Here is a 27,124-nt window from a genome sequence, read left to right on the forward strand (position 1 = left end):
AACATGAATGTCACAGCACATCAAGAATCCTTACTTTTATACATGCCAGTAGCAAGTGAGGCCACAGAAGATGGCCTTAGAAGATGGCTTGTAATTAGAACACTTATTAGGTCTGCACCACTGGACAAGGCTTTGGAGGCATTTTGCAGATAAAAGCATTCAAATCGGGGGCCTTTGGCGCTGTTTATTTCAGGTAACTATGACGTGCTTGAGCTTTCTTGAAATGTAGTATTTTTAGAAACAGAAGCATGTCAGCCTTGGGCCGGTTTTGTATTTGATGTTTCTAAGGAAACAGCAAATGTCTAGGAGAACCGACTTGGACGGGTGAATTGCTTTATCGAGTTGACCCTTGTATGGGTAGATCTGGTGCAGATTTTGAATTTGACTAAAGAAATGTGTGTGCCATTCCCATTTATAAAAACAGGCAAAGGTGTTGGGTTTGAGTTCTAGTCAGTCACTTATTTTCCCCTCCCCTAGTCCCAGGTTCTGTTTAACTCTTACTGTCTGTCTTCTGTGAACTTGAGCGCTTCTGACTCTTACTGATAAAAAGAATTAAGCATCAGGATTTGTGAAAAACGCAAGTTAAAATTAACCAGAATTGGAGACGACTAGGGCGATGTGACAGCTACACGCAGTATCAGTTCTAAATCAGATCTTGGCACAGAAAAGGTACATTGGAGGAAACACTGAACTTATTTTTTAAATTGAAGTATAGTTGATTTACAATGTTGTGTTAATTTCTGCTGTCCAGCAAAGTGATTCAGTTATACACATATATACATTCTTTTTCATATTCTTTTCCATGATGATTATTGAATATAGTTCCCTGTGCTATATACAGTAGGACCTTGTTGTTTATCCATTCTCTACGTAATAGTTTGCATCTGCTGATCCCAAACTCCCAATCCAGCACCCCCCTTGGCAACCACAAGTCTGTTCTCTATGTCTGTGAGTCTGCTTCTGTTTCGTAGATAAGTTCGTTTGTGTCTTATTTTAGATTCCACATATGAGTGATATCATATTTGTCTTTCTCTTTCTGACTGACTTCACTTAATATGATTGTGTCTACTTGCAACTGTCTTGCTGCAAATGGCATTATTTTGTTCTTTTTCATGGCTGAGTAGTATTCCATTGTATATATGTAACACTGGTGAATTTTGAACTCTGTAGTTGGGGTAGTATTGTGCCAGTGTCATTAAATTAGTTTTGATCATGATTCTAAGGTGATAGGAGATACTGACTTCGTGGGGTGCCTGGGTGAAGGTTTATGGCAGCTCTCTACTATGTTTGCGACTCTTCTGTGAGTATCAACTTATCTCAAAGTAAAAATACACTAAAAACCAGAAGTATCTGGGAGAGTAGGAACTAAATGCTCAACTCTTGTCTTTCTGTTGGATGCTTTGGGCGATGTTGGGTCCTTACTGGGGACAGATGTGTGTTTGAAGGGATGGTGGTCAGGGGAGACTGGACCAGTATCTTCACATATCCACGGTGCCGATCAGATGGGAAGGCAGCATCCCCTTAGCTGGCAACAGTAGGGTCTGTTTGCAAACGTCCGATCTAGTTGTGTCGAAGTTGAAAAAGTAGAACCGTGGGCTGCAGAAAATTCTGCAGTCAGAGTTCAGTCATGTGAGCTTTTGTGTAGTTATCTAGAAAGTAGCGTCTAAGTGTTCATTCTGCTACTTCTGGCTGAGTCACTCAACAGACAGCAGAAGCTTACTCAGAAATGCTAATCAGCAGCCCTTTCAAGAGGGACAATGCCTCGTGAGAACAAAAGGGGAGGTCTGACCATTGTTGGGAGGGAGGGAGGTTTTACAAAGAAATTTCCTGAAATCCATGAGGTTGGCTTTGATCATCTAAATGCTGATCTGCCCTTTTCTCCTAAATGAACGCCAGCTCTTCACAACTCAGACTGTAGGCTTTTAGATACCCTTACCTATGTTTTTAATTAGATGTAGTTAGGAAAGGATTTGGGGTTGAGTTTGGGATGTTGTGGTTGGTCCTTCAGAGCGATTATTCTCTGTATCTTCAGTGTTTGTCCTCCGTAGGCTCCGAGAGGTTTGGCTGGCTGGGGCTTTCAGACCTGCCTGAGACGAGCTGACAGCTGGGGAGAGGGCCTCGCTCTGTCACACAAGCTCTACAGCCACATCAGTGGTCTCCAGATTTTTTTGATCACATGTCCCATCGGTAAAACTTTTTACCATGAACCTGGAATATGTCTATTTAACTATCTGTCTATATGTATTACTGTCATTATCTGAAGACCCAATACGTATTTACCAAGATTCTCAGTTAAGAATTACGGATGTCAATCCACATTGTTGGTAACTTTCTTGATTTTTGAATATTTTCAGCTGATTTATCAGATTTAATTAAATTATCCTAACATTTAACCTGGAAAAATGATTTTGAAGAGCTTTTATTTCCTAAAGGTGCCAGTTGTACTGTTTATTTGCTTGCATTCGTTTATTATTTTCAAAACGCGGTTTGCTTCATTGCGTGGTTCTTTTTTTTTTTTTTTTTTTTTTGGCTGCTGCGTTAGGTCTTCTTTGCTGCGAGCAGGCTTTCTCTAGTTGCAGTGAGCAACGGCTACTCTTTGTTGTGGTGCGCAGGCTTCTTGTTGCAGAGCACGGGCTCTAGGTGCACAGGCTTCAGTAGTTGTGGCTCATGGGCTCAGTAGTTGTGGCACACGGGCTCTAGAGCGCAGGCTCAGTAGTTGTGGCGCACGGGCTTAGTTGCTCCGCGGCATGTGGGATCTTCCCAGCCCAGGGCTCGAACTCGTGTCCCCGGCATTGGCATCTGGATTCATATCCACTGCGCCACCGGGGAAGTCCATTGCATGTTTCTGAAGCCACTTGTTCTTTTTGGGAGAGTTAGTCTAGTTGACAAATGCGCCTAGCTGGATGCAGACACTGAAACATGCAGTAATAAGCCGAGAGAGTGGCCAGGGGAGGGCACCTTTGTTGCTCCCTTAGTCACTTAAGCTGCCAGGACAAAATACCATAGCCTGGGGGTTTAAACAACAGAGATGCATTTTCTCACACTTCTAGAGGCTGGAAGTCCAAGATGGAGGGTGCCAGCATGGTCAAGTTCTGGTGAGGACCCTCTTCCTGTCTTGTATACCACCACCTTCTCACGTGGTGAGGAGAGAGAGACCAAGCTGTGTGGTGTCCCTTCCTGTGAGGGCACTAATGCCATCATGAGGGCCCCACCCTCATGACCCCATCTCAACTTAATCACCTCCCAAAGGTGCCATCTCCAATACTGTCACGGGGGATGCGGGTGGGGTTAGGGCTTCGACATAGGGATTTTCAGGGGACACAGTTCAGTCCACAGCATCCCCTGACCCCCACTGTTAGGGCGCTTCTCCTTCAGCTGTGTTACAGAGGGTCTTGGGGCATTCAGTAAAGGTTATTGAAGCTAACTTCTTGGAGGTACATGTACATATAAGCTCTGATACCTTTCTCCTACACCCCAGGGTGGAAGCACCTGCTCTAGATTCTTTTCCTTGGAGAAAACCTGTGTGGTCCGACCCAGTCTGACCTTGATCTTAGGCTTCAGCAGCACTGAGACACATGACAGTAAGGAGGCTGGAGCACCGTTTCCAAGCCTGTGCTGGTCTGTGCTAGGGACGCACGTCAGCCCCCGACTGTCAAGAGTGATGCTCCGGGGCTGGGTGTGGGTCATGGCTCTGCAGGGCAGGCCAGCGGCAGAGTGGGTGTGGGTGAAGCTGATGGTAGATGACCAGTGAGCTGGGTTGGGGGTGAGTAGTGGCTCACATCGGGAGGGCATCCAGGCATGGGGGAGGCACGTGCGAAGGGCAGAAGGTCTACCAGCCATGTGTGTGCCTTTCCAGAAACGATGCGGATGATACCTGAGGTGCCGAGAAAAGCCAGGCCCCTGGAGGTGAGTTAGCTGCAGAGAGGAAGGCTTTTAAAGGGGCAGGTGACAGCGTTACATTGTTTCCGGGACCCTTCTGGCTGGTGCAGTTATATAAAGGAATATTCCTTAAGTTATCCAATCAAAAAATGACTCCTTTATTTCTGCTCCTGTAAAGAGTGGAGGTTTCAGAAGTATTGTCTAGCATATGAAATGTGTTACCAAGCTCTGACAATTTAAAAAGAGCTCTTTATTTGAAAACAGTAAGGCTATATAGGCTGAGTAGTGTCATACTTACTTCCCCAGTATTCCATCTCTGTTACAACTGCCTCCTGTTAATGTTTCATGTTACCTTTACAAATCATTAATCATTCTAGGCTTGATAGATCAGAATAAATTGAATTAGCTCATAAATGACTATGGCAGAAGGGCAAACAGAAACGTTGACTTCTCTCAGTGTTACTGTTTTGCTGGATAGCTGCCACTAGGATTTCAGTAAAGTTTTGTTCACTATGTTTCCTTAGATGTTGCAGGAGAAATAATTTTAAGGACAGGAGGGAGCGTGTGTGCACATATATACGTAGTTATTCTCTGTATGGAGGTCTTGACATGGGTCAACCATGTTTATAAGCTCAGTATTGTCAATATTATGAAGTTGGGAAACTCCAAGGCCAAAGAAAACATCATGGGAGATTCCTTCTGATGTCTTTACCAATCTCCTTCCTCCATTCTGTGTAAATGTCTGCATGCGCACATGCGAGCACACACACGTACACACATACACACACACGCACATACGCCCGAAATGCTTACTTAATGCTTATAATTCATTTGCCTACAAAGGAACATCTGTCTCCATTGAGGGTTGGAGAAGTTATCTATGATATTTTTTTTTTTTTTTTTTTTTGCGGTATGCGGGCCTCTCACTGTTGTGGCCTCTCCCGTTGCGGAGCACAGGCTCCGGACGCTCAGGCTCAGCAGCCATGGCTCACGGGCCCAGCCGCTCCGCGGCATGTGGGATCTTCCCGGACCGGGGCACGAACCCGCGTCCCCTGCATTGGCAGGCGGACTCTCAACCACTGCGCCACCAGGGAAGCCCTATGATATTTTTGCCCTTAAAACTGTACCTGAAAACTCCAAAACTACATGGTCACATTAAACCCTGAGGGCATGTTGAGAAAGCTTCATGTTACTGACCATTTTTTCATGTTTCTCATTCCAAGTTCTGAGGACCATGTGTTTTGAGATTTGCGGTCCATTTGATAGTAACTTTCTTTGGATGGTTCATGGGCACAATACAGTGCTGCAAAATTTTTTTTCACAAGTCATACGCTTACCTAGACCAGAAGCTATTTTTAATACAGTGCTGGTGTTTGCTATGGAATGAAATAAGTGTTTTATAGAAACCAACCCCTGATGTTTAAGGATTTGGGAATAGTGGATTGCTTTATAAGAAAGTTAGCTCAGTTAGGTTTTAAATCATAATACTTTCGATATAAATAGTTCGCAGATATTAATGTTCTTCACAGCCAAGTATGTTTTCTCACCTAGCAGCTGAAGATGAATCAATTACGCATCGCGTGTTCTTTTGAACTGTTGGGCTAAGGGACCTCATGAATTTTGATATTTTGAGATACTACAGTTAGAAAAAATGAATACAGTAAGAATGACTAGGCTTTTTGAGAAACTCATATGCTGTTTACTTTTTGAAATACATCGGGTATTTAAAAAATTAGAACGACCTAAAAATGGGTCCACATATGCCCGTGGAATAATAATGTTTACAACGTAATGAATAGAGCAGTAGTTGAGTGATAGAGCTTTGTTGTAACGTCTGAGATGTGTTCTCTGCTTAGTAAGACTTTGAAGATAGTTGCTGACTGAGGGGGCAGGGTGTCGGGGAGAGATGGATTGGGAGTTTGGGGTTAGCAGATGCCAACTATTATATATAGAATGGATAAACAACAAGGTCCTACTGTACAGCACAGAGAACTGTATTTAATATCCTACAAACCATAATAGAAAAGAATATGAAAAAGGATATATCAACATATATGTGTAACTGAATCACTTTGCTGTTCAGCAGAAGTTAACATTGTAAATCAAGTATACTTCAGTAAAATTAAAAAAAAAAGTGAATTGTCTCTAAAACCTTTTTGCCAGGTTGATGTAGCCCATAAATGATCGAATGCATTTTCGTGGAATCTTTGCGAGACAGCATCAGTGCCGATGGTCACTTCATGCTTGCACTCCACAGGCCGTATTGCGCTTCCCATCTCCTGTCGCATGGTTGGAGAGACCAGGATATATAGATCATTTTTTTAAAAAACCTTACATTGCATAAGAAAAATCTGTTTATTTGGTCTGGGGTGGGGCTCTGATTTCTGTTGGAAACTAGCACGTGGTGATTTTGTTGAAGGCGATCCTATTGTCACCCGTCCTGCAGTGTGTATGTCACGGGGTTATTGTGAGGATTAATTAATTAATATGCATAATTACTGAATTAATATGCAGAAAACACTGTAAGCAGTGTCTGACTGAGTGCCTTATGAATTTTGATGTTCCCGTCATTTGCATTTTAGATAGTATGTTTGGCAGTAACTTTCCACTAAACTTTGTATATGATCACTTGAATTAAAAAAAAAAAAACAAAAACCACCAGGTTTGGTGTTGTGTTAGTAGAGATTAAAAAATAATGTGCAGGGCTTCCCTGGCGGCGCAGTGGTTGAGAGTCCGCCTGCCGATGCAGGGGACACGGGTTCGTGCCCCAGTCCGGGAAGATCCCACATGCCGTGGAGCGGCTGGGTCCGTGAGCCATGGCCGTTGAGCCTGCGTGTCCGGGGCCTGTGCTCCGCAGCGGGAGAGGCCACAACAGTGAGAGGCCCGTGTACCACAAAAAAAAAAAAAAGTGCACCTTGAGTAGGCTGAGTGGATGTAAGGAACAAACACAAACATTTTCGTTTTGCTTAAACCTGATTTTTAAGATTTAATTTTAGTGTTTGCCTGAGGTTATCACAGAGAATTTTAAATTACTAAGTACTTACTGGAAAAATAGTAACAGAAAAAACTAGCAGTGTAAACTTTTTTTTTTTTTGAATAGCCCGAGGAGGAAAGGCAATCAAAGTGAAGTAAAGTGGGCGAAGCAAATCTGTTCTGTAGGTCTTGGCTCTCCTGATTTCTGGCTGAATGACCTGTGCCAGTAATTTCCTGCATTTCCTCATTTGTCAGATGGGAAGCACATTTCCTTGAAGGTTTCTTGTGATCACATGAGGCTCCAAGTGTGAAAATGTCCAGAACGTGACGCACCGTGGATATCGCCTCTCCGGTCCTTCATAATATGTCATGTAGGCCTATCGCTTTCTTTCTTTCCCTTTTTAATTGTGCTAAATACACGTAACATAAAATTTACCATCCTCATTATTTTAAGTATACGGTTCAGTAGGGTCAAGTACACTCACGTCATGGTGCACACAATCGCCAGGACTCTTCATCTTCCCAAACTAAGACTTTCTATCCCTCCAGCCTCCCCACCCACACTCCCCCTGACCCCCACTGTTCTATTTCCTGTCTCTCTGAATCTGTCTACTCTGGACGCCTCCTGTAATCTTCTTACTGCCCTTTGAAATAGTAATTCTCCACCATTGTCGGGAGTTTCAGGACTCTGTCAAGCTGTCATTGTTTTTATGGTGTCTCCATCCTTTGATTCTTCTGTGCTTGATCTTACGTCTTGCTGTGTACCATGGTACAAAAAAGCCCCATTTTTCAAAATAGGTATAAAAGTTTAAAGGAAACTCAAATGACTTATTTTCTTCCCTATTTCTCCCATCGACTTTACCCGTTTTCCCCTGATGGTCCTGGGAAAGTTGGGATATTCCTGGACCAGGATGGAGAATTGAAGGCTGGGGAAGAAGCTTGGTGGGATTGGGCATGGGCTTTAACCAGACCTGCCTTGTCAAGCAGGTGGTTTCTCCTGCCCCGGTTCAGGCTCTCTTTCTCCACTTGTTACGGTGACCCCCACCCCTCAACCATTTCCCTTCCAGGGGGTTATTTTTCTAGAACAGTGAAGGCTCTGGGATTCTTCATCCAGGGACCATTTCTACTTGTGTTGCGTCTTCAGTAAGGTATGCAAGGCTGTGCTCATTCTACCCTTGGATTCCGGGTCCATCTCCCCCTGTTCCTTCTCATCCTGTGTTCTGACTGCAGCGAGATGCTCCCTGGGCCTTTAATCACGCGCTTTCCCTGGAGTGCTTTCTCCTTCCTTGCTAAAGCCTTTCAGTCTTTTAAGATGTGGGTCTCACATCTCTCTTTTTAAAAATATATTATTGAAGTATAGTTGATTTACAATGTGTTAATTTCTGCCGTATGGCAAAGTGACTCAGTTATACATGTATATATACTTTTCCATTACGGTTTACACAGGAGGGTCCCACATCTCTTAAGAAGAGTGCCCTTCCTGTCTCGCATCTCCCACCCCCTTGGCTGTCCAGCCCACTCCCAGCCCCGCAGCACTGCACTGAATGACTTTCTTCCACAGGTGAAGGTCAGAACTGAACAGAAAATAGGAATTGGCTTCACACGTTGTTCTAAGATTTCCCTTCCTACTTAATTGCTTATTGAACAGAACCGAACCCCCAAAGCAGTTACTTAAGCCTCAGAAATTTGTGTTTTGTGTGCTTTTTATGTTTTGCTTTTATATATAAAGTACTCCTGAAAGGGGGGTGCTGAGTTAAATGCTTTTAATGTCAGTTCTTCAGACGTAACAGATTTCTGTCTGTCCTCACATGCAGGTGCCTTTGGGATTTAATGTGATAGCTGGCACCCTTAGTCATTTCTATCCACTGAAGTTTAAAATGTGTTCACTTGGCAAATTTAATTTTAGTGTCTAGTACACACCAGTCACTGAGCTGCCGTTGGGGATGTGATGGAAAAGCAAGGCATTGGTGACTTGTTTCTTTTCCCACGTTGCTTTAGTTTTTTGGTGGGTTTGGGTGCAGGTGATGACTTAGGGATCACATGTGTTATCCAGGCCTGGATCAGCTAGTTCCCCTCTGCTTTCCGGCTCACACCCTCAGCCTCTTAGAAAAGGAATTCCAGGAGCAGAAGACTCAGCGCAGCCTTCTGGTGTGTTCTTCCCGGGTCGTGCCGTGTGTCACTTTCACTACCACGGCACCTTCCTCTTAGGCTTACCTTGCGGTACAGACTGCACCCAGGTGAGGGGGCCAGGCTCCCACATCTGAGCCTGCACCCCTAAGGAGAGGCCGGAAGGGAGGTGTGGGCGAGGTGGAGCTGGAATCCCCAGTTCACAGGAAAAAGGTACGTAACTCACCTGAACCCCACAGTTTGTGGAGGACCAAGGGGCCACCTGCCCGAGGTGCAAACAGTAAAACCGACTAAAAGTCTGTCTGCTGTGCCTTGTCCTCGTGCGCCAGCATTGGTCTGCAGTGTCGGCAATAAAATAAATACACGTATGTGCTTCAAACTAGTGCATTTTTATTACTTTTAAATACATGTTATATTTGACATGGGGATTAGGAGCAGTCCCAGGTAACCCTCTGGCCCCCAGTGCACACAGACTAGATTTAATAAAAATCTTAAAATGGAAACATTTTCATAATTATTCCTTGTTTGCAAATTGGAGACCAAATCAAGAAAATAAAAAGCTACCATTAGTGGTGTGATCCAGTAGTTGTCTAAATTATATTTTTTTACAGATGTTTTGGTTTTGTTAACTTTCACCTACGAGTTACTTGACAATTATTGACGTAAATGTTGGAGCAGCCTATAACCAAAGGATCAAAATTCAAACTGTTATGTAAATATAAAAATGATGGAACAGATAGTTGTGCTTTTTTTTTAACATGTTTATTGGAGTATAATTGCTTTACAGTGGTGTGTTAGTTTCTGCTTTATAACAAAGAGTTGCGCTTTTTCTTGCACTATGATTTTAGTATTTATTGGCATGATCAGATAAAACTTAACAAAGGCAGTGTTTGCTGCTTCCCGGTCAATTTTATATGTTTTAGTTTCATGATTGTTACTGAATGTAATTTTGCCACATGGAGGAGGGGACTACTAAAACGCAATCTTCTCTGGGTCTGTGACCCAGCGGAGGCAAGCTGCCCCTCTACCATCGTCCTGGGTCTCAAGCTGCCCTTGACCGTGGGCTGCATCTTCTCCTGCACCTGTGCAGCTGTATCTGGCCATAGCATCCTGTCTTCCGGGCCTAGGTTTCCTCTTGTGTCAAATGAGGGGCTTGAAGTAGATCTTTCAAGGGCTGTTCTGGCTGTGAAATCCTGTGGTGACTGTATCCTGAGTCCGTGGCCTGGCTTGCGGGAACAGGTTCTGTTGACCTGTTGACCAGTTCCTGTTGCAGCTCCCACGCCTGCCGTCCTTAGCGCCTGAGGCAGGCGGGACCCGTGTCTCTCGCCCGTTGGCAGGTGTTGCAGGTGGTCTGTGAATGTGTCACGGGTTCCCTGTTGCTTCGTTCCCTACGACTGGGAGTGAGAGATTGGCTCAGGTCTCCCTCTGCATTTGGGAGGAGATAGATTCTCTGTAGGCTCCAGAGTCTTACATTACATTCTTCTATGTTCGCACCCATCCAGTTAGGAGACTAATGCTATTACCAGACTGTCACAAATTTGGGGGTCAACTCGCTCCTGAGTTTTGCCTGACATGCTTTGTGCTGTGTCACTTAATGCACAGGATTTACCATGCTGGTGGTGACATGGCTGCAGTGAGTGTTTTGGCCTTAGTCATGGTTTTGGCCTTAGACTTAATTTTGACGTCATAGTGCAGCCTTTGCTTCCTTTTTGTTCACGTTTGTGTTTGTTGCTCATGAACTGGCTCTTAGTTCTTCTAAGTAACAGAATCCCCACCGAATCCCACCCTCTTCTTCTGTTCACTGGGGGCGCCTGGCCTCTCTGTTGTCACTTGTTCCATCTCCTATTTTTGCGTTTTTTCTGGACTCCTGGGCGTGGCTACTGGCACCCGTCACAGAATCACTAACCAAATGGGAAACGGGGGGCGGAGCCATCAGTTTGGACCACACTGACCTTGCACGTCTGGGATGGGCAGGCGGGTGTGTCCAGAGGTAAATATATTGGTCCAGGGAGGGCTTGTGGTAGAGGTCAAGGCTGGAGGTGGATTTGGTGACCGTGCACACACTGGTGGCGATTTGAGATATGGAAGTGAGGGGACAAGACCCTTGGGGATGTTGAACAAGAGGGTCCTGTCTAAGGTCCCCTCAGCGAAGGAGGGAGGGGACATGGTACCCAGGGAGGAGGGTACAGAAGCCAAGGACGGCCCTTTGAGGAGGGAGGTGGGTAGGGACGTTTCCGCAGAGATGAGTCGATGAAGAGAGAGAGGCTGATGAAGGGGAGAAGCTCGGGCATGATTTTATATAAAAATAGATCTTGCCAGGAAGAGTCGTGAGCATGTTTAAAGGTTGAGGGGTCAGCAGTGAAGGGCGGGGGGGAAGGCTGAGGTATTGGACCATCAGATGGTACAAGAGCCTGGTGGATGTGCCCGGGGTTAAAGGGCAGCCCGTGGACTTGGACGCGGACAGGAGAACCGTCCCTTCCTAAGAGGATGGGAAGGGCTGAGGCCCAAGGAGGAGCGGCAGCTAGTGAGCTGGGGGTCGAGGTGAATCAAGTCCTGTTTCCCCCACGGCAGGGGGAGGGGCACAGCTTCAGCGGGAAGGAGCCTGGCTGGTGGGGGGATGGTTAGAGGAGGGGGAGGGACCGGAGCAGCGACCTGGTGGTTGGGGGAGGGAGCTGACCCCCCCCCCCCCCCCCCCCGTGGCCCAGAGAACCCAGGGAGCCACATGCGGGTCACTGCGCCGCAGTGGAGGGCCCGCTGGGCTTTGCTTCCTTGAGGAACACGTGTTAGTGTTTTTTTAAACCTTTGGGGAAACGAAAAACCCCAGTGAGGTAAAGAGATCAGCCTGGATTGGCCGCAGTGACTTCTGTGTGTGCTGGAGACTGTCCCGAGGGGGCTTTGGGCCTGGTGGGGGGGCTTTGACCTTCCTGCCACTGCGGAGGATTGAAACACGCATAAATGTTTTATTAGGTTTCCTGGGAGCCCAACCACTGCCGCAGCAGAGAAGGTATGGGGGTCGCTTTGGCAGAGACAGGGAGGCGGCAGGTACGGCGAGAGGGGAGACGAGAGGGGACGCAGCCTGTGTTCTGTTTCTTTGTTTCCGCTTTTGGAGGGGCAGGGACCCTGGTACCTGTGGGTTTTTAGAAGAGCTTTGCTTCTCTGATAGTCACAGGACCTTCATCTCTGTTCAAAAAACTGAAAACAGAAGGATAAAAAGTGAATTGAAGCTTCTGACATTTTTATAACTGTTTGCAAACACAGTCACCACTATCTTCCCATTGATTCTTTCGGACGCCTTCCGTCCACGTCCATCCAGCAGCGAGTAAGCGTGATGCTCCGGTGGTTTCGTTGGTCACAGCGATGTCCTTGGGCTTCACTTGTGAGCTCCCCCTGCCCCTCCTGTCCCCTGGCGCTCCTTGCTAGGTGGTGTCCCGGAGATGACTGTACTCTTGTCCCAGCGCCACCTCCCTCCGTGCAGGATTCCCCTTCCTGAACCGAGTTGGGTGTTAGCTCAGCTCTCCCCTTGGCTGGCATCTCCCTCCCCGACAGCTGTGTGAGCCCCGCTGTCCTGGCGTGTTGCTCTTAAGGACTATAAGGGTCAGATTTGGGTAAAAACAAAACAGGACCTGGGGAGCTGAGAATGGTGCCGTCGCCACCCTCCGCTTCCTCCCTGCAGGGTGGCACCTACCCACCTCCTCTTAGCTCAGAAAAGGCCAGAGTATCTAATGACCTCAGGATTGGCCAGTGGTTAAGACGTTGACGAGAGGTTTGACTTGGTTTTAAGAAGCAAGGGGATTTGCTTTTGCAAAGGTTGATGGAGGGCTCCGGGGGAGGGGGAGAGGGGGAGAGGGACCTGGAAGCGAGGATGGAGACTGGAGTCCCTTGTCTCCCACCCTATTTTTTCTTAACATCTTTATTGGAGTATAATTGCTTTGCAGTGGTGTGTTAGTTTCTGCTATGTAACAAAGTGAATCAGCTATACATATATCCCCATATCCCCTCCCTCTTGCGTCTCCCTCCCACCCTCCCTATCTCACCCCTCTAGGTAGACACAAAGCACCGAGCTGATCTCCCTGTGCTATGCGGCTGCTTCCCACTAGCTATCAATTTTACGTTTGGCAGTGTATATATGTCCATGCCACTCTCTCACTTCGTCCCAGCTTATCCTTCCCTCTCCCCATGTCCTCAAGTCCATTCTCTACGTCTGCGTCTTTATTCCTGTCCTGCCCCTAGGTTCTTCAGAACCTTTTTTTTTTCAGATTCTATATATATGTGTTAGCATACGGTATTTGTTTTTCTCTTTCTGACTTAACTTCACTCTGTATGACAGACTCTAGGTCCATCTACCTCACTACAAATAACACCATTTCGTTTCTTTTAATGGCTGAGTAATATTCCATTGTATATATGTGCCACATCTTCTTTATCCATTCATCTGTCGATGGACACTTTTAGGTTCCTTCCATGTCCTGGCTATTGTAAATAGAGCTGCAGTGAACATTGTGGTACATGACTCTTTTTGAATTACGGTTTTCTCAGGGTATATGTCCAGTAGTGAGATTGCTGGGTCGTATGGTAGTTCTATTTTTAGTTTTTCAAGGAACCTCCATAACTGTTCTCCGCAGTGGCTGTATCAATTTACATTCCCACCGACAGTGCAAGTGGGTTCCCTTTCCTCCACACCCTGTCCAGCATTTATGGTTTGTAGAATTTTTGATGATGGCCATTCTGACCGGTGTGAGGTGATACCTCATTGTAGTTCTGATTTGCATTTCTCTAATGATTAGTGATGTTGAGCATCCTTTCATGTTTGTTGGCAATCTGTATATCTTCTTTGGAGAAATGTCTATTTAGGTCTTCTGCCCATTTTTGGATTGGGTTGTTTGTTTTTTTGATATTGAACTGAATGAGCTGCTTGTAAATTTTGGAGATTAATCCTTTGCCAGTTGCTTCATTTGCAAATATTTTCTCCCATTCTGAGGGTTGTCTTTTCGTCTTGTTTATGGTTTCCTTTGCTGTGCAAAAGCTTTTAAGTTTCATTAGGTCCCATTTGTTTATTTTTGTGTTTATTTCCATTTCTCTAGGAGGTGGGTCAGAAAGGATCTTGCTGTGATTTATGTCACAGAGTGTTCTGCCTATGTTTTCCTCTAACAGTTTTATAGTGTCTGGCCTTACATTTAGGTTTTTAATCCATTTTGAGTTTATTTTTGTGTATGGTGTTAGGGAGTGTTCTAATTTCATTCTTTTACATGTAGCTGTCCAGTTTTCCCAGCACCATTTATTGAAGAGGCTGTCTTTTCTTCATTGTACATCCTTGCCTCCTTTATCAAAGGTAAGGTGGCCATATGTGCGTCCCACCGTATTTTTATTTCTTGCCGTCACTTTCCTGCTTCCTGTAGCCACGTTCTAACACAGTTTCATGTTGTGCGGACCTTGATCTGAGCTCACAGCTCAAGCTTCCTGGTTAGTGCGTTTTGTACCCGCCCCGGATTTGAACCCTCTGAGCATGGGGTGAATTGAAGCTTCTGTTGGAGAGCGGCTGAGGACCGTGGTCTGGCTCAGACTGGATGGGGCAGTGAGGTCTACCTGGCGGAAACACTGCGGTGACGACCGGCCAGCAGAGGGCGCTGTGCTGCTGCTGGTCTGAGGTGTGCTCTGGGCTCTCCACCCGCAAGGCAAGCACAGGGGTTAAGGGAATACTTATTTGATGTGGCCAACCTAGAGCTCAACGGTCAGAGGAGAGAGAATTGCTTTCCCTGCTCTCTCTCCCCTACCCCTCACCCCCGCCCACACTCATACTCACACACACAGTTGAAATGATTGTGCACTGGGTAGACGTGAATAGAGAAAAGCTTGCAGAGAAGGTGACCCCTTGGGCTGTTGGCTCAGAAGAGAAGGATGTGGTTTGATGAGAAGAAGAGAGATGTTCTAGGAATTTAGCAGAGGATGAAAGGAAGCAAGAGAACTGAATAAGAGCTAAAATGCTACAGAATAAAGTGACTTCCATTTAAGGGGGAGGAACATTACTCTCGTTTCTCCCGTGGACTGAGTTACAGGGTGAAGACTCCCGTCCTGAAAGCCAGACTGCTCTTCTCAAAGCAACGAGTGTGTAAACACTTTGTACTCTGGGGGCCAGGCTCTGGGTGTTTGCTTCTCGTTAGACTCATGGAGGGCAGGTTAAAATTCCCTTCCTTTTATCTGTGACCCGGGGCGCAGTTGCTGCTGGCGGAAGGAGGTGATTGAAGGGATTACTATCAGATATGAGTGTAACTATCTCATTTTGTGGTGGGAAGTAGTGTACGAGTAAACTAGGTCTTCAGCCTAATTTCATGTTCTAATAAACAGCTCCTTATGTACAACCATTCCTGAAATTAGCTGAACATCCAAGAACTGATGGCCCCTTGACAGTTACATCTGGTACTATTAATTTTTATTTAAAATATTTATTAAAATAATACATAAGGTAGTTAAAAGTTCCAATACTGTGGAAGCTTATCATGAAAATCAGTAGCTTCCAGCCCTGTCTCTCCCATTCTGGTTCTGTTCCACCAACGGCAACCACTGTTTTTAATTCTTTTGGTGGTTTCCACCGTATTTCTAAGTTAGGTTTAGAAGAGATCTCTCTGAATTCTCTTACAGATGAAGATTTAACTTACTTACTTCAGGGTGAATTAGTGAAGTAGTATATCGTGTTTGTCTCCTTTCTAGTATAACTTATTTTTCCTGTCTCATTTTTCTCCTGGAACATTTTTGTTTTTTACATATCAATTCTTATTTTTTCCATCAGAACACTGTATATTTTGCAACCTTTTGTTATGTTTTATTATTATTATTATTTGCGGTACGCGGGCCTCTCACCACCGCGGCCTCTCCCGTTGCGGAGCACAGGCTCCGGACGCGCAGGCTCAGCGGCCGTGGCTCACGGGCCCAGCCGCTCCGCGGCATGTGGGATCCTCCCGGACCGGGGCACGAACCCGTGTCCCCTGCATTGGCAGGCGGACTCCCAACCACTGCGCCACCAGGGAAGGCCTTTCTGAGTTCTTTGAGCATCTTTATGGTCGTTACCTCGAACTCTTTCTCGGGGAGATTGCTTTATCTCCACTTCCCTTAGTTCTTCTGGGGTTTCTTCTTCCTGTGTTGGAGACATATTCCTCTGTCACCTCATTTTGCCTCATTCTCTGCTTTTATTCCTATGTATTAGGTAGGTTGGTTATGCTTCCTGATCTTGCGGAAGTGGGCTTATGTGGGAGACGCCCTGTGGGTACCAGCGGGACACTCCCCTCTGGTCACCAGAGCTGTATGCTCTAGCGGTACCCTTTATGTGGGCTGCATGGGCCCTTCTGCTGTGGAGGCGCTGACTACTGTCGGTGTGCTGGTGGGCGCAGCTGGCCCCTCTTCTGGTTGGTTGCCAGGCCCTGCCGTGTGTAGAGGCTGCTCGCGGCTGGTGGGCGGGGCTGGGTCCTGGGCCCTCTGGTGGGCAGGGCAGGGCCGGGTCCCGGCACTGTTAAGCTACAGGAGGTGTTTCACAGTACTGCTCACCAGCCCCAGTGTCCTTGTGGTGGGGTGAGCCCCCAAACTGGCTGCTCTGAGTGTCCTTGTCCCCAGATACCTCCTTTTTCTCCAGGAGGCTCTCCGAGGTCAGTCCTGCCTAATAGGTGACTGTGATGGTGGATTTATGTCAACTGGATGGGTATTTAGTCAGACATTATTCAGGGTGTTTCTGTGAGGGTGATTTTGAACGTGGTTAACATTTGATTCATGGACTGAGTAAAGCAGATTTCCCTCCCCAGTGTGGGTGGGCCTCGTCCAATCAGGTGAGGGCCTGAATAGAACAAAGGGCTGAGCGAGAGGGAACTGTTCCTTCCTCACAGGCTTCGTGCTGGGACGTCGTCTGTTCCTGCCTCTGAGCTAGAGCTACACTGTCGGCCCTCCGGGGTCTACAGCTTGCTGAGTGCAGATCTTGGGACTTGTGTGAGCCCATACATGTACATATACATCCTATTGGTTCTGGTTCTCTGGGGAACCCCAACGAATGCAGCGACCCTGTGCTCTCTTGAAAATGGGCCGACCTGTCTTCTCTGGTAGGTCAGGCTGCCTGCCTCACAGCCCAGGGCCCTTCCTCAGGCCCCAGGCCCCTCTGCATGCCCCTCTTTTCCCATGGCTCATTCTCAGAAGGCATCTTAGAGGCAAGGAGACATCTTTCTTGCCAAAAGCAGAAAGGAGTCTATTTTGGGGGTGGGGAGGGTGGGAGAAACTCCTTAGCTGATAATTCTGCTCCTAGATTTTAAAAACGTGGCAGTATATTTTTACACAGTTTTCTACTATTTTAATGGTGCCTGAGTAGGCAGAAGTGATAAATGTGTGGGTCCATTTTACAGTGGGGAGTCAGAAGCCAGGTGCCCTTGAGATTGGCCTTTATGCTGTCAAATCCCATACACAGAGACTTAGGCCCCTCATGTCTCTGTGTTCAGTTTCTGACCAGCGCCTCCATGGGTGTGCTCACTTCTGGGAACTCCAGCAGCATCCTTAGCTTATCCGGCATTCAGGAAAGTGCACAGAACCCAACAGGAAATTTGTAATTAACATCAAACATTTGGGGCTTCCCTGGTGGCGCAGTGGTTGGGAGTCCACCTGCCGATGCAGGGGACACGGGTTCGTGCCCCCGTCCGGGAGGATCCCACATGCCGCAGAGCGGCTGGGCCCGTGAGCCATGGCCGCTGAGCCTGCGCGTCCGGAGCCTGTGCTCCGCAACGGGAGAGGCCACAACAGTGAGAGGCCCATGTACCGCAAAAAAAAAAAATTAAACATTTGGATGAAGGTTGGCAGTCATGTGAGAAACAGACAAAAATAAAATGATAAAGGAGAGACAGACTTGCTTTACGTTCAGCTCCAAGTGAGGTTTGTGTGTGTCCCACACCAGTGAGCTCTGCACCCTGACTCCACCTCTGCTGGTCTCCCATGTAGATGTCACTCATGGTTGGAGCTCCTGGGCTCTACCTGCTTGGGAGTGACCTCTTGGACAGTCACGGTGACCTCCCTTTGCGACCAGCAGCGACACCGCCTCTGTGACTGAGGGCAGAGACCTGCAGGGTGGATTTGAGCGCTTCTGCTTCCGTAACTGATTTTCAGAGTCATGTCACACCTTTGACTTCCAGGGCAGCCTTACTCCTTCCCTGTCGTTAGGGCTTGTTTCTCTGGGTTTGGAAAGGATAGACTGAATTCTCAGTGAAGGGCCAACGGTGTTGTAATTCAATAGACTGACCCATAGTGCTTTTCTTTGGTGGCAGTGGTGGGATTGGGCCGGAACCGTGACTCCTTCTGTACCCGTCTGCCTTTAGGCCAGGTAGTTTCATAAGAGGTATTTGCTGTATCTTTTTACTGAAGATGGGAAATCCCATGGAAAGGGATCCTTTGAGATTTGCCATGTAAAATGGAGTCAGAGTCTCAAACTCCTTTTCTTCTGATTTTATAGCAGAAAGTTCCCAAGTTTTCTCGTAAAGCAAACGAATCAAACCTACTCTTCCACGGTGCCATGTTTAAAGATGTTAGCCGTAGGCATGTCTAATGTCTGGCCTTCAGAACTGCTTGCCTAGGAGTTTTCTTCACCGAAAGATTCGCCTGGCAGCGAGCTCCGTGCTCAAAATGTTGCCTTCTCTCCGTTATCTTCTTTTCAGCCCGCATTTCTATGTGAGATAAATTGCCTTGTGTCCAAAGCTATTCATTGAATAATGTATTGAGTAAAAAACACCAAATTAGAAATGTGATAGGAACAGGACACTCATGCTGTTTAATGGGAATTACAGGGGTGTCTAATTTCTGAACTTATGTTCAAAGGTATATTTATAAGCTGATCGATTAGGCCTCAACCCATTTTTCTCATTGGATGTGTATTGTAAAGAACAGGCTGATTTTTCAGCCCGCACGGTCTGTGATGAAGGGCTGTGAGTAATTACAGCACTCTCAGTACTGGTCCAGGTCCAGTGACTGCATTCTGGGAACAGGTTATGAGGCCAGGCAGTATTTAGCACATCTTTTCCAGTTGTAGACAAAGAAACCGGAAAAGTGTTGAAAATAAACACGTCCACGTTTAGAAATGAGCTTATTAGTCTGTTCTTTGTAACTGGTGAAATTTCAGTAGCTCAGTAAAATGAAGTAAAACCTTCTAGTGACGTGGGCCTATCTTGACAGTGGACGGGCCCTGGTGATCAGGGAGTTTTGCGTTCAAGGTTTCCAGAATATAATTTGGGAGGGGCGACTGACAATGCGTCAGGAGTCCACAGCAGGGGAGAGGACCTGTCCGCGGCGGGCTGTCTGTCGGCACGTCCTCCTGGGCGAGTCCCAGGTGTGCGGTGAGGCCCGTTGTCAACGGGAGTGGCAGGGGGTCCCCCGGGGGCTTTGTATGTACTGGTCTCATGGCTCGCTCTTAGGGGTTGGTGTGTAATGTACTCTTAAGGGATAAATGAATGAAGCTGTTTATGAGGACATGAATGGCCGTCTTAGGCCGTGTCTTTTACCTTCAGTAATCCGGAACTCCTTGCTGAGCGAACATGTGAGAGCAGAAAGGTGGAAGGTCTCCTGCAGGGAGCTGGGAGAGGGAGGGTTCCCAGAACAGGGTCATGGAGCCACTGGTCAGCTCACAGAGTCAGCTTCTGTGAAGGGGTTTAAGGGGCCCCCCGGTCTTCCAGTAAACACTGAATGCTGAGGCTACCTTGGGCACGTACGAGAAATGTATTTGTCCACGTGAGGCCAGAGAAGGAAGACACCCCAGTGTGGGTTACTGTTCACATCTGGAAGGAGCGTGTTAAGCTAGTTTGGTTGCTGGGTTTCCGGAGCTTGTGGTCCAGAGAAGTTAGTCTTTGAGCAGCTCCTGCATTGTCAGATTTGCCTTTGGAGGACAGCCGTCAACTTGGATTTCTTCTCCCGGCTGGAAAATTGCACTCAGGCATCACCCCGGGTTCCGGGGCTGCTCTCCGGAGGTCAGATTCTGGAAGTGCTTTTGTTGTGACAGGAGGGAGCCCCTGACCCACGTGTCTCCAGGCCCTGTCTTCTGATGCTTGTTTCCCTTACTCGCCAGCTCCTAAGAGTTTTCCACGAGGAACGTGCCCACCACACACGTAGCCAGGTTCCTTCCCTGCTGGGTCAGGGGCCCGGAGAGAGGTTTGCAGGTTGGCCTTGTCGTCAGACCTTGTCTTATCCTCGGAATCCTGCAGAGACTTCCTGTCTCCTGAAGACAGAAAGGCCAGTGGGGACATGAGCTGCAGGGCCTGAGTCAGCCCCATCGCCCCGCCCCCCGGTCCCCTCCCTGCCCCTGCAGCAGGAGGACGGCGGCTGCCCTCCCTCTCAGCGTTTTTGTGCGCGCTGTTCCGTCTCTCTGCAGATTTCTTCTCTGCATCCACGTGGCTGGTTCCTGCTTCGTCACCTCCCTTAGGCCTTTGCTCACAGGTCACCTTCTAAGTGACACATTCCCTGATCACTGTCGAAAATAACTTCTTCCCCTGCTCCCGCCCCCCTCACCCTGCAGTGTCCTCTGCTGTGTCCTCCATCCCTGGTCTGTTTTCCTCCACGGTATTCTTCACTATCTATCCTGCCGCATATTTTATTTGGTTTTAAAGTGTCGTTTTGTCTCTAGAATGTAATTCCCTTGCGATAATGCTTTTGTGACCCTTTGATTCCCCACAGTGCTGGGCACGGTGCCTGGCACATAGATAAGGCTCAGTAAATACCTGTGGAAGGAGGGATGGATGGATGGAATTTTGACAAGCCCCTGGTCATTCTTCATGTCACCTGATTTCGGGAAACACTGATCTAACAGATACTTAGAGGGAAGCTGGGTGAACCATGGGAAACAGTCCTGTTTTCTCCTGGTGATTTCTCCCCGTGCCCCAGGCCCTACAGACTCACTAAACGCCTGAGATATGCTTGCAGCCAATGCCTGGCCGGGCCGTCAGGGAGGCTGACACGTGCAGTTTGAGGGGGAATCTTCTGGGGTAACGAATTCAGCTGGTGAACAAACTCTTCTGCTGGGAAGCTCTTCATGCACCCCTTTCATCCTGTCAATTTTCTTTCCCCCAGGGAATCCAGTTACATTGTATCCTGTTCAGCTGGGTGGAACTCAGATGGGTGACTTGAACACATCCACCTCCTCAGGGGTAGCTGCCACTCAGTGTGGTTCTCAGACCAGCACCTGGGAGCTCATTAGAAATGCAGAATCTCAGACCCATTTCAGACCCACTGAATCGGGATATGCGTGCAGTGGTTAATCTTATGTGTCAGTTTGGCTGGGCCAGGGCGCCTGGACATTTGGTCAAATGTTATTCTAGGTGTTTCTCTTAAGGTACCTTTTGGATGAGGTTAACATTTATGGATAAACTGGTGGGCTTTGAGTAAAGCACATTGCCCACCGTAATGTGGGTGGGCCTCGTCCATCAGGTGAAGGCCTGAATGAACAGAGACTGACCTCCCTGAGGAAGAAGGAATTCTGCCGGCAGATGGTCTATAGAGGTAAATGGCAACATCAGATCTTCCCTTGGGTCTTCAGTTCTCCAAACCTGTCCTTCTGGTTTTTTATGGAGGCTTCATTGCAGACACGTGATTGATAGAATCATTGGCTGTCGGCGATTGAAATCTCCAGCCCCTCTTTTCTCTTAGGAGGGGGTGGGACTGAAAGTTTCAACCCTCCAATCATGTGGTTGGTTCCCCTGGCATCCAGCCCCCATCCTTAGGTTACCTAGGGACTTTCCATGAGTCACCTCATTGACATAACAAAAGATACCTTTATCGCTCTCAACACAACAGAAATCCCAAAGGTTTTAGGAGCTCTGTGCCAGTAACTGGGATGAAGACCAAATATGTTTCTTGTAATAAATCACAGTATCACAGCGCCTTCAGAAGAAGGCTAGAAATAATTCTGTCTTAAGGATGACTCTTAATCATTGTGTATTGCAAAACACCAGGCTGTGACGCCAGATCTTCCCTGCAGCAGTGGCCACAAATGGTACATGGAGCTCTCCCATCCCATCCCATTCCTTCCCCACCACCCCCATCATATGGCCTCAGGCTGCTGTGTGTTTTGAGTTGTCAGTTTTTTAAAAAATAAATTTATTTTATTTATTTATTTAGGCTGCTTTGGTTCTTCGTTGCTGTGTGCGGTTTTCTCTAGTTGCGGCGAGCAGGGGGCTACTCTTCATTGCGGTGCACGGCCTTCTCATTGCCGTGGCTTCTATGGTTGCGGAGCACGGGCTCTAGGCACGTGGGCTTCAGTAGTTGTGGCTCATGGGCTCAGTAGTTGTGGGTCGCGGGCTCTAGAGCACAGGCTCAGTAGTTATGGCGCACGGGCTTAGTTGCTCCACGGCATGTGGGATCTTCCCGGACCAGGGCTCAAACCCGTGTCCCCTGCATTGGGAGGTGGATTCTTAACCACTGCACCCCCAGGGAAGCCCGAGCTGTCAGTTTTGGCATTTCATTCGGTCACTCCAGGTTTGGTCACCGTCAGGTGTTAGAGAAGTACATGTGCCTCAGGTGCTCTGTCTTCTGAGCGCCTGGCTCTTCTCTTTGGTGCTTCTAACTAATGTGTATTTTAAACCCAGAAAATCTCCCAAGACTGTACTTCAGGTAAGAGGTGGCTTCAGAAGGTGAGCTCAGACTCGGCAGGTATTTTTATGGATGAGGCTTTGAGCAGCTAAAGGAGGTATGGTTCGTTTTATCCCTCAGGTCCCCAGTTTATGCCTTTCCATTATCGCACTGTTCGTTGATTATCTGCTATGTGCTAGGAACATACAAAGTCGAAGTTGTTTAAAAAAAAAAATCAGGTGAGTAAATTTTAAAGATCTCATTGCCTTTATTCAGTGATTTATGAGTTCGGCAGTATCCCATCGAGCAGATACAGTAGCTCTGAGGAGTTGTGCAAAGTGGAAGACTTTTATAGGTAAAAAACAGTGGGACAAGGAAGTTACTAGCTAAGAGTCAATTGTTTGGGGCAAAGTCACATTCCTTTGGGGTGTATCAGGTTGATAACCTCCCTAGTGCTGACCAGGTGATTCCAGACTGACTGGTTAAGATTAGATTCCTGGAACAGGCTGAAGCTGCAATTAGGTCAGGCATCGAGTCTCAGTCTGATGATGTGGGCTGAGCACAAGTGACTCCATTTTGGGTCTGTTGTTTGTTTTTTTAACAAAGTAAACATTCGTACTGTTCCAAGAATCTATTCTGGGGGTACATAAATATAATACAAAGCAAAGCAGAGACTATATTACGGAGGGGTAAACATCACCCTGTGACTTGGAGGAAGAAGAGCCTTTGCGAGTTGGACCACACTTCATGGGAGGGCAAGATTAGTCCTGGAGACACGGCGTGGAAGGAGAGGATGTCTCACATGGAAGCGGAGTGTGAGTGAAGGTGGCTGAATGAAGGATGTGTGGAAGGGGGGTTCATTCAGGTGTGGCTGAGCATAAAATGTCTGTGTTGAGCGTCCAGAGGGACACATTGAACTGTCAACCACACGCCCGTTACCAGGGCGTGCTTGATAGAGTGGACGTTCTACGTTGAATCAGCGGCTTTGTGATAAGAACTGTAGTGACTCAGCAATCCTGGGGTAACAGTTCTACCTTGGTTTGTGTGCGTTACTAGGCAGATGCTTCACCTCTCTCTGTGTTCATATATTACTGCTTTGGGAACATGTGCCTCTTTCTGTTTTGTGATCTTTGATACGTATCTTTATCTATACAGACATCGTTTATACGCTTAGTGTGTTCATAGCACAAGGCTCCTAGAAGGTGGGTACATTTCCCTGGTTACACCGTGTGTCACTAAATGAACACGTATGTATCAAAGTTTGAAAACAGAGATCCCATTAGAAGATTTTCTTAGGAAAGGTGTCTTTTTACAAGACGGAGAGGGCCAGCACAGCAATGTTCTTATCCTGAGTTTTGAAATATTTTGTTTTTACAATCACTTGTGTAATTTTGGAAACTTTGTTTTCCTGTGTTTTAGAATTTACATCCATAACTGATAGCAGCGTTTTCCTTTGTCCTCACAGTACGGCCAAGTACAGCGTGTTGACGTTTCTACCTCGATTCTTGTACGAGCAGATCAGGAGAGCTGCCAATGCCTTCTTCCTCTTCATTGCCTTATTACAGGTGACATTTTTTAAAAATTTACTTAAAATTCATAGCCTTAATTGTATGCGAAGTAAGATCTTGCTAAAAAGGTCACTTAACCGAGAAAGGGTCATCAGACTTGAATGAAATGTGCCTCCTTCATCCAATTACTGTTTGCTTGAACAACTGGGATCTTTGCATAAAGGGAGACTTCTTTAGGTATGTCCTTCTTTGCTTAAGGATAATTGCAGTTACGAAAAGAGGCACTGAAAGAAGACTGCGGGATCCGACTTCTAACCCTCTTTTCTGATCCAAACACAAAACGACGTTGGGTAGAATTTTAAAAATAGGTAATGGACTTAGCTAGCTCTTAAAATAAGGTAATCGCTTTGTAACAGAAATGAATGCAACAGAACTGCAGAGGAGCGAGGAGTGTGAGCCATATTTTCTTTTTCTTGGAGAGGATTTTAATTTGCCAACTTCCCACTTTTGGTCTCTCTATCTTACAGCAAATTCCAGATGTTTCTCCAACAGGAAGATATACCACCCTGGTGCCATTGATCATTATTTTAACAATCGCAGGCATCAAAGAGATTGTAGAAGATTTTGTAAGTTTTTGCTTTCAGATAATAAAAACATTTATTGAATGTAACTTACAACTTATTTGCTGCTTTGGATATTTTAAGACAGAAAGGTTGGTCTATAGGCTAACTAGGCTCTCAAGTTTCATGATGGTATTTTTGGGGACAGAATGTGTACACACAGTGTCTGAACTATACAGTGAAACAGAAGTAGTTCAATCTGTATTTCCTGATGTTAGGTTTATGGACCCGCTCTGATTTTTATTGCCGATGTTCCTTACATCCTCCTTGAGAGCGTGCTAGTCTGGGTAGCAAATGGAGGACTGAACTGCTGTCTAGTGTAGCAGCATTGAGGTTACTTTCCAAGAATCTCCTCCCTCCTTAAACTTCAGTGCATCTCCAAATTCATTGGCTACAGCCATACTCATGCTCTTTCCTGTTTTCTCTCTGTCCTCTTTTCAGGCTCTTCCTTCTCCCCTTCCTTTCTGTCTGTCTCCCCCTCTCTCTCATACATGCATGCACATTTTTCTGGGAATAGGTAAATGAATAAATGCAGTACAAATCAAAGCAAAGGTACTTTGCCCCCAAAGTTCTTTATCAATAAAATGAGTTCAGTTGTTTGTTGTTAGTTTATCTTATAGAATAATTCTTTTAGTTCGATCTAAAACAATCAAGGAGTAGAAAGTTTTATGCTTCCAAGTGTTTTTTCCTTGCTGTAACCAAAATACAAGCATTTAAACCACATCTACATGTACGGTGTTAGTCTCTGAATTTCGCGAGTGGCGCTGGATCACGACCATTGAACTGAACTTTCAGACGTTAGTGTAGCTGCCCGTTGGTTTCCTTGTCTTGTTTTTTGCTGGATCTTACTGTTCGCTGTTTCAGTTATTCATCAGGAACTTTTGAAACTAACACCTTTTTTTCTTTCTGTAACAGAAGCGACATAAGGCAGACAATGCAGTTAACAAAAAGAAAACGATAGGTAAGACCCCAGGCTGACTCATTTTTTCCACTAGAAAACTTAAGAAGAAGACTTGCAGTTAAGGAATTTTAAATAAGTAGTTAATGGTGTTGAGATAAATTGAGGGAAATCTTGGACTTCCCTGGTGGCGCAGTGCTTAAGAATCCGCCTGCCAATGCAGGGGACCACGGGTTCGAGCCCTGGTCTTGGAAGATCCCACACGCCACGGAGCAACTAAGCCCGTGCGCCATAACTACTGAGCCTGCACGCCAGAGCCCGCGTGCCACAACTACTGAGTCCACGTGCCACAACTACTGAAGCCCGCGTGCGTAGAGCCCGTGCTCTGCAACAAGAGAAGCCACCACGATGAGAAGCCCACGCACCGCAACAAAGAGTAGCCCCCGCTTGCCGCAACTAGAGAAAGCCTGCGCGCGGCAACGAAGACCAAAGGCAGCCAAAAATAAATAAATAAATAATTGAGGGAAATCTATAAGATACTTTAAAAATAGCAAAATGACAAACAAATCCAACAAAAGGTGAGTCCTGGTAATTAAAATCTGAAGAGGATTTGTGTATTTTAGAGTTTTAGAAAAGGTTTTAATTTTCAGGAGCTAGACATATTTTATGTCCATAAAAGTCAAAGCGTTCATAGCCTTGGTTTATAATTGCCCCCGACCTCTATCTGCTTATTGTTGCATTTCTAGAACGGTAGCTCTGTGTTAATGCAGGGGGGGTGCGGTGTGTTTATGCCAGTGTGTGTGTTTTGGTGAATCTTGTAAATGCAAGGTGATTGTTTTCTTCATATGGGCTAAATATGAATAGATGTAACTTATTTGCAAACATGAATATTTATGTATATGCGTTCCTCTCTATATGGTACATAAGTACCTAGTTGGGGCTCTGTTTTGGGCAGTGATGATGTTATACGTTTATGTCTAAGGATATGGTATGTTGGAATTAATCAGTGGAATTTTAAAAGGAGCCTTTTGGATTTTGGAAAGCTGATTTTATGTTGATTATCATCAGTATTAACCGATACTTGTTCTGTTTTTCTTTTGCAGTGTTAAGGAATGGTATGTGGCATACCATTATGTGGAAAGAGGTAATAACAAATTTTAAAGATATGCCAGAAAGTACTGGTTTGGAGACCTGTAATTCATTGCTAGTGTTGATTTTGGTATAAAGTTTGTGTTAAGACACAAGCCATGTCCATGTCATGTAAGTGGTGCAGTGTGGTTTTTCCCTGAGGCTTTCCTAGAACGGGTGCATGTTTCCTCTGTTGCTGCATCTTCTAGAAGCCATTCCCTGTGTCAGTTCAGAGCTGGGACATTCATTGCCCCTGATGGATATTTCTGAAATTTCAAATCATTTTCTAGTTTCTGAATCCAGGTAAAGAAGCGTTTTCCCCTGGTCTTCTGTTGTTCTCTTTATCTCAATGCACTCTTTTAAAGACTTTTTTTTTTTAACTTTTGAAATTCTCACTTCTGACATTTTTGGTGGAAAGAGTTTGG

General features: G+C 46.2%; 1 protein-coding gene across 1 annotated transcript in view; it reads left to right on the forward strand.

The window, feature by feature from the left end:
* ATP8A2 (ATPase phospholipid transporting 8A2) overlaps positions 1-27,124 on the forward strand; it is a 526,430-nt gene that overhangs the window by 95,127 nt on the left and 404,179 nt on the right. The window contains exons 3-6 of the mRNA XM_082859361.1: positions 24,011-24,110; positions 24,581-24,679; positions 25,589-25,634; positions 26,675-26,715. Of these exons, the coding sequence (XP_082715487.1) occupies positions 24,011-24,110; positions 24,581-24,679; positions 25,589-25,634; positions 26,675-26,715 (286 nt within the window). The remainder of the gene's footprint in view (positions 1-24,010; positions 24,111-24,580; positions 24,680-25,588; positions 25,635-26,674; positions 26,716-27,124) is intronic.

Source organism: Leucopleurus acutus (assembly GCF_964270905.1).
Source record: "Leucopleurus acutus genome assembly, chromosome: 18".
Classification (NCBI taxonomy): domain Eukaryota; kingdom Metazoa; phylum Chordata; class Mammalia; order Artiodactyla; family Delphinidae; genus Leucopleurus; species Leucopleurus acutus.